This window comes from Rhizoctonia solani, chromosome 9 (genome assembly GCF_016906535.1).
Source record: "Rhizoctonia solani chromosome 9, complete sequence".
Classification (NCBI taxonomy): domain Eukaryota; kingdom Fungi; phylum Basidiomycota; class Agaricomycetes; order Cantharellales; family Ceratobasidiaceae; genus Rhizoctonia; species Rhizoctonia solani.
In genome coordinates this window covers 1,411-20,510 of record NC_057378.1, presented here as the reverse complement: position 1 = coordinate 20,510, position 19,100 = coordinate 1,411, and the positions used below count along the sequence as shown (strand labels likewise).

General features: G+C 48.8%; 9 protein-coding genes across 9 annotated transcripts; 3 read left to right on the top strand and 6 right to left on the bottom strand.

Moving 5' to 3' along the window:
* Positions 1-406: 406 nt before the first annotated feature.
* On the bottom strand, positions 407-625 carry RhiXN_07554 (uncharacterized protein; the record flags this gene model as incomplete). The annotated part of the gene is made up of 2 exons (XM_043327370.1): positions 407-545; positions 600-625. 2 exons carry the CDS (start codon positions 623-625, stop codon positions 407-409), a joined length of 165 nt encoding a protein of 54 aa, XP_043182755.1.
* Positions 626-2,130: 1,505 nt separating this feature from the next.
* RhiXN_07553 (uncharacterized protein) lies at positions 2,131-2,701 on the bottom strand (the record flags this gene model as incomplete). Its single annotated transcript, XM_043327369.1, has 3 exons — positions 2,131-2,284; positions 2,344-2,548; positions 2,602-2,701. The coding sequence occupies 3 exons, from the start codon at positions 2,699-2,701 to the stop codon at positions 2,131-2,133; spliced, it is 459 nt and encodes a 152-aa protein (XP_043182754.1).
* A 237-nt stretch (positions 2,702-2,938) lies between these two features.
* On the top strand, positions 2,939-3,449 carry RhiXN_07552 (uncharacterized protein; the record flags this gene model as incomplete). Its single annotated transcript, XM_043327368.1, has 3 exons — positions 2,939-3,008; positions 3,061-3,232; positions 3,290-3,449. The coding sequence occupies 3 exons, from the start codon at positions 2,939-2,941 to the stop codon at positions 3,447-3,449; spliced, it is 402 nt and encodes a 133-aa protein (XP_043182753.1).
* An 838-nt stretch (positions 3,450-4,287) lies between these two features.
* RhiXN_07551 (uncharacterized protein) lies at positions 4,288-6,800 on the bottom strand (the record flags this gene model as incomplete). The annotated part of the gene is made up of 6 exons (XM_043327367.1): positions 4,288-4,751; positions 4,814-4,897; positions 4,950-5,378; positions 5,424-6,349; positions 6,400-6,661; positions 6,713-6,800. 6 exons carry the CDS (start codon positions 6,798-6,800, stop codon positions 4,288-4,290), a joined length of 2,253 nt encoding a protein of 750 aa, XP_043182752.1.
* Positions 6,801-7,069: 269 nt separating this feature from the next.
* Positions 7,070-7,921, top strand: RhiXN_07550 (uncharacterized protein; the record flags this gene model as incomplete). Its single annotated transcript, XM_043327366.1, has 3 exons — positions 7,070-7,169; positions 7,220-7,466; positions 7,552-7,921. The coding sequence occupies 3 exons, from the start codon at positions 7,070-7,072 to the stop codon at positions 7,919-7,921; spliced, it is 717 nt and encodes a 238-aa protein (XP_043182751.1).
* Positions 7,922-10,302: 2,381 nt separating this feature from the next.
* On the bottom strand, positions 10,303-11,912 carry RhiXN_07549 (helicase domain-containing protein; the record flags this gene model as incomplete). Its single annotated transcript, XM_043327365.1, has 7 exons — positions 10,303-10,812; positions 10,870-10,983; positions 11,036-11,175; positions 11,229-11,428; positions 11,480-11,735; positions 11,792-11,849; positions 11,904-11,912. 7 exons carry the CDS (start codon positions 11,910-11,912, stop codon positions 10,303-10,305), a joined length of 1,287 nt encoding a protein of 428 aa, XP_043182750.1.
* Positions 11,913-12,862: 950 nt separating this feature from the next.
* Positions 12,863-15,779, bottom strand: RhiXN_07548 (helicase domain-containing protein; the record flags this gene model as incomplete). Its single annotated transcript, XM_043327364.1, has 10 exons — positions 12,863-13,358; positions 13,415-13,548; positions 13,608-13,716; positions 13,772-13,833; positions 13,886-14,041; positions 14,113-14,394; positions 14,456-14,527; positions 14,630-14,985; positions 15,286-15,574; positions 15,645-15,779. 10 exons carry the CDS (start codon positions 15,777-15,779, stop codon positions 12,863-12,865), a joined length of 2,091 nt encoding a protein of 696 aa, XP_043182749.1.
* Positions 15,780-16,019: 240 nt separating this feature from the next.
* On the top strand, positions 16,020-16,382 carry RhiXN_07547 (uncharacterized protein; the record flags this gene model as incomplete). The annotated part of the gene is made up of 4 exons (XM_043327363.1): positions 16,020-16,122; positions 16,185-16,220; positions 16,272-16,281; positions 16,343-16,382. 4 exons carry the CDS (start codon positions 16,020-16,022, stop codon positions 16,380-16,382), a joined length of 189 nt encoding a protein of 62 aa, XP_043182748.1.
* A 393-nt stretch (positions 16,383-16,775) lies between these two features.
* Positions 16,776-17,992, bottom strand: RhiXN_07546 (uncharacterized protein; the record flags this gene model as incomplete). Its single annotated transcript, XM_043327362.1, has 4 exons — positions 16,776-16,892; positions 16,949-17,468; positions 17,565-17,822; positions 17,883-17,992. 4 exons carry the CDS (start codon positions 17,990-17,992, stop codon positions 16,776-16,778), a joined length of 1,005 nt encoding a protein of 334 aa, XP_043182747.1.
* Positions 17,993-19,100: the final 1,108 nt, after the last annotated feature.

The window sequence follows — 19,100 nt, the reverse complement described above, 5'->3', positions numbered from 1 at the left end:
TTGTGGTGAACTCATCATGATAAGCTCTAAGCTTCATTTGTACATAGACATATCACTCAACGCTCTTATACTGGGATTTCCAAACAAGCAACTTGTGTAGAGACTAGGCCTGGTACTAACGCCATGGACATTAGAGCCACCCAAATGTGTTGATATTAATACACCTTCTATTCGTATATACACTTAGAGAAAATGTTGTACACGCGTATGCTTGGCGGGTTGTCATCTGTATTTCAGACAATACTTGAGCTTACACGCTATCATATGAAGCAGGCTTCCAAGACTCAGAATTGATTGTACCTAACACTAAAGGCTGCTACCAAAAGGGGCAATTGATATTGTGTATTCATGACACATACGTAGATTACATTGTTCCAAACACGCCCACACGATCTCCCTTTGGGTGTCAAGATTGTTTGCTCAACAGGCTGAGATGGAGCTCAAGAAGCAAAAGCTGATTGCTGACCATGGCGTTCTCTTTCATCTTCTCATCGATAGCCACCAGAAGCCTCTGCTGTGCCTTCTGCAGCTCCTGCTTGGCCATGCTATTCAACGTGTTAAGATCAAACCAAGTGTAGTACCTATCAAATGAGACCTACCAAAGAGCTTGAAGTTCCTCATCCATCTTGTGGAGCAAACCCCTTAGCACAGGGGGCGCCACGTTGAAATGGACCCTCCAGGAGCGTTCTGGGCTGCATGAAGCCTTGCAGTGTACACATTGCTTCAAGTCTGTCTTACCCCCACCGGTCCCCGGGTCAGCAATACATTTTTCACACACAAGATGACCTATTGATAGACTTAGATTTATGAGACTTTACCCAAACTTGCAACGCACCGCACTCCAGAGCAAAGATATTCCCGCTGCTTGCAATGCAGCGGCAAGCCAAACACCAAGTAAAAGACTGCCCGGATTGATCGGAGCTCACGCCTTGGCTAGCCTGGTGGGTCGACATGAAAAAAGATCTTACTCGCTGTTGGGGACTGATGCAGCTTTGCAATGTGGCATTTTTTATAGGTTGCTTCAACATCTTAGTAATCACGTCACGTGGCTATCAGACTTTGTAAAAGGCATGAGTCATTGGAAGGCAAGCAAGGGACTGGTGCGGAAAGGGGAACCCGCAGAGTCCTCCATGCAATCACATGTATCCATCCTTTGCAAGTGTATCTGCGGACATAAGTGCAGGTTATTCACCTCCAATAAATGGTTCTTTAGGTCCGCAATATTCCAGCAGACAACTTCCTTGTCCTTGGCCAAAATCCTTATGTTCTGTCTTACCAACGCTCTTTCTGTATTAGACTTTAGTGAAAGCACATATTCCTCTATTTGCTGCTCCGTGTGCAAGATCTCCAGGTCTTAGTTTGTTTGATAATAGACTTGTCTGCAATGTGGGCGTGTCTACGGGTGAAATGTAAAACCCGGTGTTGATGGCAACTGCCACGGTGAAGCCGACAGTTCATGCTTTCCACTTACCCCTTGTGACTTTTGCAGGCTCCCAGCTCATATCACCATCACCCCCGTGCACAACATCAGGGATTACAGCCATTACAGGTCGTCCCCCAGCGGCATCTGGTTTCAGGACCGGATTCGCTTGGAATACTCGCCTAATCAACCAGGCGCAGACTGGCGCCTTGTTTGGCCCCACCATCCTGTGTTCTGTCCTCCACAGTTATTTACCAAGAAACCCACCTGGAAGCTGGTAGATTGCACTGATTATATTTCGCGGATGTACCTACTATCTTAGCTTTGAGCGGGAGTTGTTTCAGCTACCCTTGGAACCCAATAACAGCCATTTTTGCAAGCGTAAATGCAAATGCTCAATATTCAACCATCCAAGCATTTCTCTGTTTTGTACATTTAGGTTTGCCTTTGCGCACTTTGCTGTATTCCATTCACTACTTGACTATAATTACACTTATTACGCGATCTTTGAGATGAATCTTGGGCCAATTATATTTGTACTGCAATCACGGGTATATCAGGTACAAATTCGTCCATTGACATATTTAAGTTTGTTAGAAAATTGATAGATCATATACACGGTGCAAGGCGTAAATATAAGCTTGGTAAATATTTGTAGGCACTTAAAGATCATTCATATACAACAATGAAAACTATTACCGACAAGGCCCTTAGGGTGTGGTCTCCCTATGTTCCCCGGTGAGCTCGCCACGCATCTTTGCCAGCTGATCGATGTGTGCGTTGATCTCGGCAAGGCTTTTGGAGTTCTGCTTGATTTCCTTGCCAAGCTCCTCTATCACCCTGCTTCTCTCCGCCTTGTCTTCTCTGTAACACGCGAATTAATTAAATGGGGTTATGAGAGTAAATAGGGAGCTATAACTCACAAAACCTCCTTCAACTGCCTCTCCGCCTCTTTCAGAGGAGCTTGCGACGTGTGCGGCGACACCAGAAAGAAAATCTGGCGCAGGGTTGCTCTCCCCTGTACGTTCGTACAAGTCGGGCATTTCACCGGGTCACGGATCCTTGAGCGTAGCGGCTGCGTAACAGTCGGCAACAGCCCCTTACACACGTCTCCACACACAATATGACCTTGTGATAGCCCAGTAAGTTTTCTTTACACGCGTAGTAGCATCAAGACTTACCGCACAAGAAAGAAAACATGGAATCCTTCATCTCGTAACAGATCGGACACTTGGATTGTCCAACCATGGAGTCAACGTCGATTGGATTTTGGCTTGTCATGGTCTGAGTGATGATAGTAAGGAAATCGCAAGAAACAGTAAACGAGCACGTTTTTATATATTGAACGCACTAAATGGTCACGTGTCACGTGACTTTGCCACCAAGCTAAACCAAAGCTGCTGCGTGTTACCAGCAACCATAGCTACTTACTGCACGTTCCCCTTTATTTACCCAATGCCTGGCAGTAGCGTTCCACCCAACGAGCAAGCGGTGCAATGTCAAAAATGTACCCGAACAATGCCGGTTACAATGGTCGATGATACTCCTGCGGGAGATAGATCCCGCAACACGTACCTTACGGAGTGTGGTAAGTTGTACTGTCAATCTTTTACTTTAGATGCATGACTAAGGGGTTGAAGGGCATGTAATCTGTGCCATGTGCTATGAGAACATCAAGATTCTACCACGTCCATGCGGTGGATGTGGGAAAGATATTGATCACCGCAAGGTGATCCGAGTATACTTCCACGAGGTCTGTGGTAGCAACTCTGAGGAGGTGGAGAGCCTAGAGAGGCGCATCGAAGAGGAGAGGTAAATCAATGGCACTCATACAACAATTTTTTCATTGACTTACCTGTGCAATTGTAGAAGGGAGACTGAGCTTCTACGTCAGACCGAAGACAGGCTCCGCGAGCGACTCAAAGAGCTTACGGGTATGGTGGAAGCGAGTGCTCAGAGGCTCGAAAACGCCATCCAGAGCACTGTTGAAGCGTTGAGGTCAACGACAGGTGGCTCTAGTTCATTGTAATTCTATTATACGTCCACTTTATCATGTTTGTGCCTTTTAATATAATTGCGGTTTGCCCTATGGCTTGTGGTGCCGTGCTTGAAATTTGATCACTCAACAAAACAGGTTTGGTATGGTAAAAGAGTCATATATTGTGCGCTTTTCACTAAATATGTACATGTATAATAATACGCAATCGTAACTCCAATGATGAAAAGAGTTTAGCGGCGTATATAAAGTAAAACAGGTGCAATTCAAATTACATTGTGTACCGCTAGCTATTCTGACCTCACACAAATTCACGGGAGCGTCATTTCTCTTTCTCCAGGGCCCCCCACATAAAAGGTATTAATTAGGTCGGACTGATTGCTAGCCGCGTTGAGCTCTGACAGTACCCTTTTCACCTCCAACTTATAGGTTTCCCGTGCTGCAAATCCTCTGCACAATGACCCAACTTAGTAGCCCACCACTTGTACTAATGCCCATGCTACAATAACTCAACACGGGCGCAACAAGTTACCCTTTCCTTTTTGTTCTTACTTTCGTCTTCCTTCCTCTTTTAAATATATATCACATTGTCAGCCAGGCTATTCTTTTGTTCTCTGCCACGTCACTTTAGCGCTCTCAATTTATTTATAAGTGATAATATTATTATTTAATAAAATATTCTACATCGTGCAATATAATCACATTACTTCTGTACGAAAAAAGAGATGTAACAGAAATGCAAAGATAATGTGATCATTAACTAAAAACAAAAGAGGAGGGAGGGGGGGATCACGAGTAGAACCATTCGATGTGCCAAAGGACGGCAAGGGGAAGTTTGCAAGTAGACAAAGAGGCATCACAAACCCAAAAGCTAGGCACCCTGCGGAGGCGAAGAGCTGCCTCCCGGCTGCCTCCCTGCTCGAACAGGCGCGCGGTTGGCCAGGTCAAGGTCGGACATTCGATTGCCGATCTCCTCCATATCTCTTGGCCTTTGGGGTGGTAATTGTTCAACCTGCTGCCTACTCGACCCTGCCACAGGAGACGGTTGCGGAGCCTTGGTGCTCACCAGCGGAGATTCAGCACTTGACTGAGGCTGAGCTTCTGCCTGGCGGATTGTTGGCAAATCAAGTTGTACCTGGCGGCCAGTCACACGCTCCAGAACCTGAGCAGCATTTTGCACAGCCACGGTTGCGTCGCTCACAATCCTCTCCCTTTCAGCGCCAGTCAAGCGGGTACGAGAAGATCCTGCAACCTCACCAGGCGTGGTTGAGTGAACTGGCCTGTTCGACCTCACTTGGGTGAGGAGACTCCTCGCCTCGGATAGCTCCCTGTGCACTACAAGTCAGGCGTAACCCAAGTGTTAGTATGTCTGCCCTGAGATGAATGTAGAAACTCACCGTCTGCTGCACTTGCGGCGCTTGGCTGTTGAACGGGCCTTTGAGGATACCCGGTCTGCGCACCCGAGGTCTCTTCTGGGGCTCCTTTATCATGGCTCAGTAAGTAGATAATTGAGACATGGTTGTAGAAGATTACCTTTGCCTGCGCTACTCAGACTCATATCAACGGAGCCATGATCCTCCAGCGATTCACCCTCAAGCAGTGTCCCAAGCGGTGCCGGCAGTGTTGATTGGCCAGCGGGGGCAGGAGCTGGAGCTGGAGCCGGCGTGGTGGGAGGAATAGGGGTGGGAGTAGGAATAGGGGTGGGAGTAGGAGCAGGAGCGGGAGCAGGAGCAGGAGCAGGAGCAGGAGCAGGAGCAGGAGCAGGAGCAGGAGCAGGAGCAGGAGCAGGAGCAGGAGCAGGAGCAGGAGCAGGAGCGGCGGGAGCAGGAGCAGGAGCGGCGGGAGCAGGAGCAGGAGCGGCGGGAGCTCGTGCATCTTGTGTCTCGGCTGGACTCACTTGATTCTCGGCTCGAAGATGTTCGTGCCTTGACACAGACGTACCTCGTCGCGCTAGCCATTCGCCTACTGTAAGCACCCTTCTCTCTTTCGAGAGATAGCTTGGCGCACCTGAAGCCTGGCCACCCGAGGGGGCAGCATGGGGGGGAGAGGGGAGGGAAGAGGAACGAAAGGTGTGGCTGGCGCCCGCGGTAGGCGCGTCGTCAGAGGCTCTCTGCTTGCCTTTCTCCTTGGCCGAAGGCGCGTCAGAACGAGCCCTCTTTGTCGGCCTTGGGTCACTGCCCTCATCCGTAGCTTCGCGAGTACCAGGTACCACCCTGGAGGAAGATTCGGCTACAGGCAAAAGAGGTGCTGCATGGCTTGACGAGCTGGGGGAGACATAGCCGGAAGGGCCGGCAGCTGGTGTTGAAGCAACTTGTACTCGCTTGGCAGGTCGCTCCCCGTTATCGCCCGGAGCACCTTGACCCCTGCTCGTAGACGTCCGTTGCGACCGCCTACGCAAAGTAACTGGGGGAGAGCTGGCATCGTTGGCCGCCCTCGCCGTACCCTTCCTCTCGCTCCTCCTGACCTCACCCGTTTGGCCTTGGGAGGCTTGAGAACGACCAGACCTGCGTAGAGTACCCTTACCCTTACCCTTACCGCCGCGGTCCTCGTCTCCGTCCTCGTCCCCGTCTTCATCCTCGCCCTCGTCCTCACCTTCATCCTCACCTTCATCCTCACCTTCATCCTCACCTTCGTCCTCCTCGTCCTCCTCACCCTCCTCACCCTCCTCACCCTCCTCACCCTCCTCGTCCTCCTCTTCTTCTTCTTCCTCCTCCGGCACCTCATAGGCCACTAGTTGCCTCCAATCCAACTTCCCAACCCACCACGACGGCTGACCACGCGCACAATCTAGAGGGCGGAAATGCCGTAGGCGCCCTTCATTGTTCCTCTGCCAATCGGAGAACGCCTTGTTCCACGTTTCTCGATATGGCTCAACTGGCTCTTGAAGGGCGTATGCGAAGTGGCGCGTGTGTATCCATAACACATATTCCTTCCTGAGTAGATGTCTTGTTTTATTCTGCACTGGCAACATTGTTACACTCACCCTTTTCGCCAGGCCTGGGCCTTCTCACACGTCATGTCCGTGAGCCCGTCTATCTCCATCAGCACGAAATGTAAGTCGTCAAAATCGACCCCCCAGTAGCCCGCCTGTATGATGTTGCGGGAGCGCCCAGTCAAGGACGCCACAAGACACTTCATTCGCAATCCGGCAAGAAACTGTGGAGTTGCCTGCTCATAAAGCGGCGCGACATACTGGCCAGTGTGCTTATCAACAAATTGGAAGTAGGTGCAAGTGCGCGCTATCACTAGATTCGGATAGTCAGTTTACCCTTAATAATGAAATACAAGTTCTTTACATCCTTCCCCTCTCGAGCGGCCTTTCTCGGGTTCTAAGAGCGTTTCTTCCGGCACCGGGACTAGTTCCCCATAGAAAGAGCTTGCCATGTTTGATTCTACAAGTGTGACGCAAGAGCTTATAAGTGTGATGAGTGTCAGAACACGTTAAAACGCGTCGCACGTGACCCAAAGCCCTATAGCACGCCACGTGACCGGTCTAGCTGCTGTCTTGTGTCTGGTTTTGACGGCCGTTGGCATCCAAGGTGTTAGTTTTTATTGATTGAACCATTCTCATCCACTCCGACGTTCAAAGTCTAGTAAGCGGTTTTATTGCTCTTTGATCAATCTCACGTGTTATGTGTTGTCTGTAGACTCTCATGGATACGGAGCCTACTCAGTATCAATCGTCTCCAGATGCCCCTTGGCCTGAGATAGATCTTACGGAAGAAGAACTGATTCAGTGCGATCCCGAGCAAAGTGAGACTAAATTATAATATCTCCCTAAGTCAGTCTAACACCCGGTACAGGACTTTCCCGTGTTTTACACTTGTTTGAATTTCGAAAAAATGAAGCGCTGGTCACTCTACCAATCGGCGGTCCCAAGGCTGCGTACAAAGGCATCACCGCTATTGGTATTGTTGGGACGTTGGTGGGAAAGGCTGGGCTTTTTGCTCAGTGCTGCTGGTTTGGAAACTACGACTTGGACTGGTTTTGGTGTGAAATAACTGATATACAACATGTCGAGCTGAGGTCTGATATCCGATTTCGAGGAGGGTGAGTATAGACATGATCCACCTCCAACCTAGTTCATCGTCCCCACCATGTGTTGGAACCAGTTGGCTAAAAACACCCCTTCCAGCGATAAGTGTCTATGGCTATCAACCTCACGTGGCAACTACGCTCTGCTTGTTCCTCAAGCGACCTACTCGGATACGTGGGAAGCATCCCTTCATTTGCATGGGTCTGAAGCAAAAGACGCTCAAGTTTGTGTCTGGCCCACCCAAGGCTCTCGTCCTGACTGGTGGGACGCTCATTGGAAGGATTCCTGGCCATGGGACGAAGACGAGGATGCGATGGAAGTAGACGAGGACACTCAAACAGGTTTGGGATGGCCGAGGCTTGGACCTCATGGGGATCTGCGATTTCCAGGACAGCCTCGTAGCAATCTACATTCACTATCACCCTGGATTCTTAGTCCTGACGGCCTCACATTGACCTCTAAGGAGTAGCATTGTTTCCTTTTTGATATATCCTGAGACTGTCTTATGATGACGTTCCGATTACTTTGTAGTTCAAAAATAATATGCTGCACTACTTCTCAGCTGCCTCGTTTATAAACAGCCCGGGTGACATTACTTGTAGGACTCCAACCGGCCATAGTCATCAACCCACCTTAAAATATTAAGCGCACTTCTTTTAAAATTTTCGATGTGATCCTTTGTTTGGGATGCGATAATATCCGCCTCATAAATTTCTGCTGACTTAGCATACTTATTCTGATTTTATGATTATATCCTGACATCATCACACCTTGAAATTGCTTTAGCAAATTTTGCCATGGCCGCTTGACTCAACGAATTTCCAATGGTGTGTCCGGTCTTGTGATCAATCCCTGACCCGGCTTTATCCTTTGTCACGTGGTCAGTCCAAGATCTGTTCTCAACTCTATTTCTAACCGCACGTCCGTAAATGTATAGGAGTCCACCACCCGCGTCCTGGTGTTATGGCGTACGCCCTCATTGCGTGTACCGCATGGGAACCTCTTGGACTACGATGGCTGGTGCTCGTTTCATTTGCTTTGGCATCTATGTCGGGAACGTGTTCAACAGAGACTCTTTGGTGTTGGTTGGGTCTATCGCACGTGCCCTGGCTCTACGGCGTACGCTCTCATTGCGTGTACCGCATGAGAACTGCCAGGGCTACGACTACCTGGACTCACAATGTGTGACGACGACCTAACTGCAAGATATCTAGGTTACCAATGAGATTTATACATGCCACACTTATCCCGGCACTTATGGCTTACGCCTCCATTGCGTGTACCGCATGGGAACCGCCGGGAATGCAGCCCCATGGGTATCAAACACACACAACGGGTTAAGACCCCGTCGGCGGTCCTTCCAATGAAAAAATGGCATATACTATATGCGTCCCGGTACTATGGCGTACGCCCCCATTGCGTGTACCGCATGGGAGTCGCCGGGACTGCACTCGGCCATTATCTCACGCACAAAATCAATTGGAACTTAATTGGTGGCCCCTCCGATAATAATGGTACATGCCGTATGTGTCCCGGTACTACGGCATACGCCCCCATTGCGTGTACCGCATGGGAACCGCCGGGAATGCAGCCCCATGGGTATCAAACACACACAACGGGTTAAGACCCCGTCGGCGGTCCTTCCAATGAAAAAATGGCATATACTATATGCGTCCCGGTACTATGGCGTACGCCCCCATTGCGTGTACCGCATGGGAGTCGCCGGGACTGCACTCGGCCATTATCTCACGCACAAAATCAATTGGAACTTAATTGGTGGCCCCTCCGATAATAATGGTACATGCCGTATGTGTCCCGGTACTACGGCATACGCCCCCATTGCGTGTACCGCATGGGAACCGCCGGGACTACTCCCTATCAATATCAAACCTACATGACAACTCAAAGCTTTGTCAACGGCCTTTACAATACAACAATGGCGTGTACCGTATGCATTCCGGTGTTATAGTGTACGCCTTTGTTGAGTGTGCCGCATTGGAACCGCCGGGAACGCGCCCCGTCAGTATCCAACCTAGTATGGCTACTGGGCTTGAGGTTGTGGCTGGGTCTGGGGTCGAAGCTGTTGGTAATGACATCCGCCCAGGGAGTTGAAGCCATCGTGCAAGTAGTCGTCGCGCCTCGCACGATCTTGCTCTCTAAATTCGCCCTCATTGCGCGTGCATGGAGCTCTGGGTCAACCCGACACCCTCAGGTGTAGGTGAGACTATGCCAGGCGCAGGATTGTGAGCAGGTGGCGGCGGGTAGGATCACATGATATGCCCTTGAAATGAGGTGCGGTAAGTACAAAGCGTGCCGACGCATGTGGAAAAGAGTTCTGTTGTAAGTGGTTGAGTACTTGCGCTGTGCTGTGCATTCTTATACACAGCTACCGACTGCGACGTTGTTCTCTGCCCACACCTCGACGAGTTCCATTCCAACAGATTTTGGAGCATCCAGTGCTGCTATTGATCACTGGCCCGGTAAGGCTTGGCTCCTTGTCGCCTTGCAAAGTAGCTATCGTTTTGCCCCCATTGACCTGCGTGCTAGCCGCAGCTTCGCCTATATATCTGTTGGATCTCATGTCTCTCGGTATGTATATAATTTGTGCAAATCAAACAAACCACGCGCTCGGCTTGATCCATACGCACTGTTTTATGAGCAAGGTGTGGTGCTTTGTAAATTTGTCAATTATAGTCTTGTAGGAAATTGTGAGACAGGCTCACGCTCACTCCATATTGCAGCCAAATAGGGTGCTTTCAGCTCTAACCAGGTAAACGCAAACATATATATATATATATATATATATATATATATTAATATTGGACCATAAGATATACAGTAGTTGATATACTAGGCATCCTTGCTTTCATCCACGTCTTCATCCCCTTCTTCACCCACTGGAGTGGAAAAAATATCATAGTACTGACGCAGACGTTCGCGTATACCAAATATATTTCCCTTCCCACTTCTCATGCGCTGGTTCAACCCCCTATTTGTTTGAATCGACATCCCCCACCGAGTAATACCTTGAGTTATATCGACTTTGGATGTTGTGGTGCCATGCGTATCCATTCCTCCACGCCATATAGCCTTAACAATTGTGGCTGCACCAAGGTCAAACGCAATTCTGTATCCAGGGATCACGAATAAGCCATCCGGGATGGCTGCCTTGATCCTTTCATTCTCAACCAAGCGGCCCTCCTTATCAACATGGATCCATTGGCCAAATGCAAATACATTCCCGTAGTACTCGGGAAGAGAGTCCATGTCTCTATCGACGTGCATTTTGTTGGCAAAGCCGTTTCCGTTCTGGTCATGCTGAGAAGCAGCCATATTGGACCCAAGACTGGGTCCATGCGACTAGAAATGTGATGAGAACTGCAGGAGCTCAAGAGTGGCCGACAAGGATGAACTTACAGCAATATCGCTGCTTTGTGAGCCAAACATTGGCACCGCCGTGTTGGCCAGAGTATCAATAGTCCTCAGCACTGCGCGCGGAGACAGGCTCTCTTCCATGACCATCCAGGCGGACTTGAACACGGTCAGCGAGTGCGTGCCGTGACTCAGGTTTTATTTTGCTTACATTGACTAATTCCAGAGAGTTGTACAGATCTATGTAATGGGTTGGATCGTGCTTATCCTTAGTATTTTGCGCAGCATACACTGCCGCCCGTTCACCATGAGTGGTTCCAGGGCGCCATCCAACGCTGTAGAGGTGTCCGGCTGGAGAGGGTGAAAAGAAATTGATGAGCTGTCTTAGATCGAATACAACTTACCTCGTTTGCCTCCTACGCTTTGAGCTCCGTTAACCCTAACCTCATATGCATGTACCGCCATCTTTGGCAAAACACTGGTGAAAACGTCAACGGCTTCTTTTTCTATCTCCAGAAGCGAGTCTTGAGATTGAAACTGTACAGCAAAAACCATAGAGTAGGTTTGATCGGAGCCCCGAGCAAAACCATACACAGTGCCATGGCTAAGAACTTTGAATCTTTTGTCAGCAAGCACAGTTTTGGTGTCCACGAACCCATCCCCCAAAGAAGCATCTTTGACCGGAGGCGGTACTGATGCTTGCTTATTAGCACGCCCTCGGCTCTTTGAGCAAGACGCGGATGCACTCTCTAGTTCTTTGTATATAGCATCCACGCCTTTGATAAGCATTTTACGGGGGTCAAGCTTCTCATGAGTGTTTGCGTCCATGCAATAAACATCGGTAGGATAAGACCCCTCTGTGTGGCCAACCAATTCAAAACCCACGTCGATTGCAAGCTGGCGCAGTTGTTCTAACGCCAGCCAAGATGAGATACTCTACGATTTCTGCAATACAATTCGAACTCACTATTTCTTTTGGCCAGGGCTGTTCTCTTCTTTCTTATTTTCAGCTCTCTTTTGGTAGTCTGGGCGTAGAAATAAGTATACTACCTGTATGGTATCATAGCTTCCGGACTGACTGCCAACATGGTGTTATACAGTTGAAACGTTTCAGCCAGTTCTTTTCCTGTACTTTCCATCCTTATATCATAAGACAAGTCGCTGAGAAACCAGCGTGAGAAGTCGCAAAAATTCGCCAAGAAGTAAAATTAACTCAGCCCTGAGCCCAACTAGCAAAATATTACCCTCACAATATGTAATAGCAATAGTGCCTGTACTCCGTGCCGTTTCTCTGATCGGTCATGGCGGCGTCCAGATTTTGCTTGAATAACTGGATCTCATGATATAACTCCTCGCATACCTCTCGTTTGGAAGGGTTAAGCACTGTTATAATATGCTCCACTGCTTCGGGCATTAATTCAACAATGGAGAAAATGGGATGACTCAGTTTTTTTCTTAAATCATTGATCATGCTCAGAACGTTGAGTCTCATTCTAGCGGCCATTTGAACAATGAGGATCGAGGGGTAAGGTGGTAGATCTTGTCCCAGTACAATGTGCAAGTAACGCATGTGACTCAGGGTCGATTATCTAATTATGTTGGAATTATGCTGGAACAACCATGATGAGCTACCGGCCTTGAGGTGTGCAAGGTTTCAGCGTTGCGTTAACCTTAGCTGGTAGGCTGATATAGGACTTTTGCTCTGTTGGATTGGTTGTGTACCACGTGCCAATATGTACGCACGGCAATAGAGGCTTGTTTGCCTGCCTAAATCACAGCACCCGGACGGGAATAAGTTGACGCATTGGTATCTGTCCTGTGCGAGATCAACCTTAACTGACTGATGTCATTGCTTTCTATCGGGAGATTGATCAGCCTTGTGGTCCCAGTGTACCTTCTTTCTCAGTGGTGAAGAATGGCGGTTCTAAGAACGCTTCATAAGAGATGTTATGTGCACACAAGTTATAATGATTAGCGTTGAATATAATTATAAATACAGGAAGCCACTTGGGTATCTTGGATCTGACGCATAGTAAGTCTACGTCGCGAAGTACGGAACTACTGAGCAGTAAAGACCTGCATGCGAATATACTTTCCCCTTGAGATGCTCGGATGGTAGGACCCACATTTGCCGACATATAGAACATGACACCTTGACTCGAACATCACTCAAGGGCATTCCTATCGTGGCATTGTGTGAAACCTTCCATACTTTTGCGGTTTGCTTCCCCTGTGCAGTCACCATCTCTTCACGTCTGCATTTGCACGCAGTGAGGATGTGGGGCAGCTCCTTCCCAAGCGGACGGGTATCAAAGGGTGAAAAGAGCCACATGACCGGAGGGGACAACCTCTGAAGATAGATTAGATCGGTATGGCTGACCGCGATATTGCTTGACATCCATGAGTTCATCGCATCCTCTGAGTACACTCTATCGTCTGCCGAGACCGTGGTTAGCTTTCCGATAAAGGAAAGAAGGAAAGCCGGGGAAAGCTTCTCGTTCAGGCAGCCGATGATAGAGTTTATGAAAATGCTCCTAAACATTCGACTGTCAGCCTTGCTCTGAAAGGCAAGATACTACCGGCAAGATACCTATTCAACCACAGCTGCAGGTCCCATACTTTCTGAGGCTCCAAGAAGGGATACCCGCAGCAGGCGAAAATGGCCAAGGAATGGTTCGCTTGGAGTATTATGTCCCTCACCGGCGTAAGAGTGTATTCAAGAAACTATGAGATTCAAAGACGGCTTTTAGTTGCGCTCAAATGCTTGCTGAAGCTCGGCTCACCTGGGGCGCTGGATACAACTCTGTGGGGGAGATCTGGTACCCCTTGGAGCTCGAGATGCCGTGCGTGATATATATGACAAAGACGTTGTATGTCTTTGCATCCCAGGAGCTGAGCGATATCGGTAAGCAGCTGAACCCTCAAGGCTTACGTTCGATCCACTCACAAATTTGGTAATATGTTACGGGGCTCATGGAGGTTTTCCAGTCGCACCGGCTCGACATGAGCCTTAAAGAGACGGCACTCAAACAGAGTTCATTTCAGTGAGCATACCACTTACCGACCAGCCTCTACCAGCCCATTTCCCGGCCACAAGGTTCCTGAGATGTTTTGCTTGGGGCCAGAACTGATCGAGGAAGTAGATGATCATAATCATGCGCGGCGCAGGTCTGCCCCGTTCCTGTACAGCCACCCATGGAGCAGGTTTCACAGAATGCTAAAAGGTGGAGAATAGCGTAAGCAAAGTTTCAAACCTAGATTAAAAACCAAAGACGGTGCAGTGCGTACCGGATAAGGACCCTCTTCGGAGTGGTTCCAACAGTACATACAGCAGAAAGCATCTATCTCCATCTCGATAGATGGCTTGTTGGCCTCGTCCCTGAACATCTGCAGCACGACGCAGGGAGCCGTTCGATTTGTATGGTATGGACCCGTGTAGCAGAGCCAGTCACCACAACGCCTGCACTTAAGCAAACATTCTTCGAGTGAGGTATTGCACAGAAAGCACTGGGGCCTGTTTAACTCAGGTTCCTCTACCAAAAACAGGCTTTCGATCTCGTTGTTTATGATCTGGAACGCAAAGGTGCATGAGAAGGTTGCCTCCATTTCTTATGATCTCCACTCAACATACTTCACACCAGGCACCTGCTTTTTCGCTTTCTGTTCCCACTGCCGATTCCATACTAGTGTCCGCATCTTCAAGCTGAGTTGTGCCGGAGTTTAGTTCAATACAAACGTGAGAAAGCAGGAAAGGTAATAAAACTTGAGCACCCCGGTACCTTGCCTATCTGATATAAATGCTTACCCGGTTCATAGTACTTTGGATGTGCCCGGCGCACTTGTCTGGGGTCATCTGCAAGTGGAAATCGACATGGTACTTGGACCCACGCCCCCCGCTGGGTTGTTCCCCGATGTACACGACCCCGCCATAGCGCCTATGCACCTGCTCGGCAATCTCTCGGACAAGGTCCATTATCTCATCGGACTGGAGAGATATCCCGGCAATAAGAAGTAGGTCCGCGTTCTTTGCGGCGGCTACTATCCTATTGCGTAGCCTGGCTCCAGGAAGCATGTCAGAGGCCATGCTGTTTAGAACTGCTGGGCATAGGCGGCGGGACGCCTTAGCTGCCGGAGCGGGAGGGCGAGAGGTGGCTCGTTTGACTATGGTAAAGCAGAACTTGGGTTAATGACTTTCAAACGCAAAAGCAATAAATAGAGAAACATTGATTCGTTATATGGAACCAAGGTGTTTGAGACACGCTCAAAACAAACATACATGGTCTTATGGACCTCAAAGCAGAGAAAAAGGCACACCTGCTCGCGTGCATCCCGTACAAGGCACAGTCTCCCCGTATAGCATTGAATTATCGAGCGCGGTCGTATCTTTCTCTTTGATATAAGGGCATCTCGGAAGATAGCACCTTAAGAACCGGTTGTCTCCATACATCCTCACTACTTTACTTTCCGCGACGCGCTTCCTGAGAACCTCAACAGCGTCAAAGCTCGTAGTTAGGTACTTCACGACTCGTTTCAAGGCAAAAACTCGATGGAAGTACTGATGGAACGGACTCGATGGGATGCCACGCGCCTGAATTCTTCTGGCTGCCATAACCTTGTTGTACGCCGCCAATTGGTCGTCCGAAAGCTGGGATGGTCCACCGTTTGGCTCTGAGCAGTCCACAATCATCTTGCTAAGCGGCAACTGTGAATCGAAAGTGTTGTGGCAAAACGTTGATGTTTGAGACAAACTCTAGATCAATAAAAGTAAGGTATGTTCAAAGTTACAGGGCCCCCAAACATCATTGAGAAGTTATACTTACCGGCATTCCTGAGGATGCCAGCAGATCCGGGCCACACAGGAAAACAATACCCTCGGATTTGGCAATTGCGTCAAGTACGGTCTTGAACTGGTCTGGTTGGCTAACAAAGTTGTAGACCTTAGTTCCGGACGACATTTCTAGTATAATTTGAGTCTGAGGGGCGGAAAGGCCTGAATAGCAGCGGCTTGACTTATACAGACGGGGGAGTGTCACGCGTTATGGTTTTTTTCTGTCTCTCCAAGGGCCTCGGTTTGACATTGATCACGTGCATCAGGGTTTATTGCCACTGAACCGCAAGCCTCATGGCCTCATCCGCTCCACCACACACTTGTACTCTCAGACTTTCTTAGCGACCCAGAGCCTATATCTACTAAAATGCCCGTTAACCTGAACGTGAATAAATCAACAAAGAAAGCGAGTGCAAGGAAGAAGCAACCGAAGAAGAAATCAAGCGGGGGGCATGCAGCCCAAGTTAGCCGTACGTACTTAACATACTCTGTCCAAGCCGAAACTAATCCTCTGACTTCAACGTCGCTTTAGTCCAGATGGACTCAGAGTCAGAGAGCGAACTAGTTGGTAAGCCTTGCTCAGAGGTACATCACCTGAGGATCTGACATATCTACGTAGAGCAACCCAAGTACGTGGGTTTCGGCTATCAATTGCTTCTTAGCAGCTCAGCGAGGATGCCAACCTTATAGGCCTCAGCCCCCATTGAATCCGCAAGGAAAAGAAGACTAGGGCACGGTTGGTGGATGATCCACACAATGTGGATATTTCATTTTTTAATACGTTTCAAATTTGTATAGTCCATACCGAATATAGCATCGCATCCACCCATCTTGATTACACGTTGGAACTGGAAAAATCAAGGGTTTTTAGAGTGCAAGCTGTGGACACAGGTCTTCGAATCTGGTCTCGCCAAATCAACCCACCGTCATTGCGTGATGAGCTGCCAAAAGCACACCCGGTAAGCCATTCTTTGTTTGAATAAGTCCAAGGGATATAACTGACATATTGGCAAAATCGGTGTCTTAGCTTTGTGACCAATTTATTGCTTACCATCCGGATGTAAAACGCGTAATATATCATATATGTACTCAAACACAATACAGTGCCTCTCATTTTGGGGCTTCAGACTATGGATCCTGCCACATCGGAAGTCGTTGCCTCCCTGGCTTCCTGTCCAGCCTGTGTCCAAGGTGCTTCATGACGTGGTCTTTGTATCTCTTTGCCTCCATGCCTTTCCGGCTGGGTCAGTGGTCAGCAGAAAGTCATTCGTCCTTGTGGTCCTGAAATGCACTTACCGATTGCACCATACGAACCATGCGAGCAGGGTCAAACCTAAAGTCCTTTTTTGATAAGTCCCATTCCTCTTCCATTATCACGGTCCCATGGACTTTACGCGTCTTGCGTTGGTCCGTGAAAATTGCAACGTGAAGCTTGTGTGCGCAACAAGAGCTGCGGAAATAGTAAAAGCACTCGCCGTAATTAGTGGATGAATAGCGAAGCTTCCAATCCGCATTTTTGCCCCAACAGCCGCACAGAGACTCTGGTATTGGCAGAGGGACACCAAACGGCCTGATCGAGTGTGCGGCGTACTCGAGTTTCGAAACAGACAGCCGATCCTCAAAACGCGGTCTGTCCATGAGAACAAAACCCGTGTGAATCCGTGTTGTTACGAGTTTTGCCCAGACGCGAAGCAGGGAGCTCTTGAAGCTTGCACCAAAATAATACAGATGGACAAACATATCCGGTAGAATATCGGCCACCTCTTGCGCTATCAATGCAGGCGTACTTGGTAATATAATCGAATGCCATGGACGACTGCAAGAAGCAACAAGCACAAAGAGATGATGTACAATATCAGTAATGAAGCACAGATGAGTTCGTGTTCTTCACCAATCAAATGACTTGGCCCACCTTCCTACGGTCTCGTAGATACTCTCAAGGCAAGACGCGGCGAACAGATTGGTTCCGCAACTCAACATGAAAAGTCTCGCAGATCTGGCATTGTTTGCGAGCTTGGTCAGGGCCTTGATGTGGTACCGAAGGAAGACTTTCTCCGGTGCCAGCCCTGCACCTCCTTCGCTGTCCTCCGAGCTTATCCACCACCCTCCATCCGGGCTAGCCTCCGTCAAGAACACTACGGCCAAGTGGTAAGGGCCATCAAATACCAGCCTGAGGATGGTGAGTAGCCTAAACTGGGCCGGGGGTCCGCAAAGTAGATGTGTTACGTACTGTCTATGAATAGAAGTGGCCTTGTTGTCATCTACCTGGCTCCCTATAACCCTCATATGCGATATGACTTCAACCTCAAATACCCGCAAGGCCGACGACACCTGGTCCATTAGGCTTCGAGCCTGAGACTCTTGGTTGTCGAGATAAAATATGAGGAGGGCCAGGGACGCCCGGGAGGCAATTCGCCTAGTTGACCTTGATCCTCGATTGATTATATACTTTTGCACTTGAGTTTCTACCAAATACTGTGCGAGTCGTAATAGAACTTACATCTGGCAAACTTGAGGGAGCTTCCGACAGGCATTGGGGACATCGGAATCTTCGAAGTCTGTTGTTGACCATATCCGGTGGTACAGTTACGCAAGAGTTGACTTGCTCGTCTTCACCTTCTTCTCCCATGACTCGAAAGCAAAACGTTCGATTGCAAGTAAAGCAATCCATGAGAGCCCCGCCATCGTCACAATAGAAGCAGTACTGCGCATCCAAACATTGTAGTTTGACATGTGTGAACGTATAATTGAAAGCCGATTTTTCATAAAGTTCAAGTGAGCTTCCAACATAAATACGAGAAATAAACGCGGCTCACCCGATCTTTGGCTGCGTTGACTATAAGGCGTACTCTCTGAGCTGAAGAGCCGTTTGTTATGTCAGTAATCTTTGTAACTGTAACGGCTTCACTTGACTTACAAACCGCGGAGCGACTAGATTCGGCAGTTTCCATGATTACTTACTGACTGTAAATAAAGCGCAAAGTGAAACACGGTCGGAGGAAAAACGCGTTGCTGCCAGTCTTTCTTTGCATCTGTATGGCGTTATTTGGAGCGCGACAGGGCGCCTAGTGCACCGCTTTTACTGTCACATTTTGTGACACAAAGCAGATATCAGTGCATATAAAAGTTAACGTTGAAAGCAACACGTATTTGCTGCAAGGTATCAACAAATTGTAGGAGAGAAGCAGCTGGATAGCAGGGGCGTTGTGTAATTGACCGAGGTAGTCTGAGTAAGGAAGCCAAACTGATGTTACAGCTTTGGCTTCTCTCGTTACACTTCAAATCTTTGCCGCCAAATTAGTGGTCACCCCTGGCGTGTGTCATAGCGTGACCAGTCCCCGGACCAGCGTATGAGAGGCTGATATAGGACCCCAATCACCGCAGACTCGATCGCGTTTTGATGGGTGACAGGAGGATACGGTAGCGATCGGTTCATCAAAGATCGAAT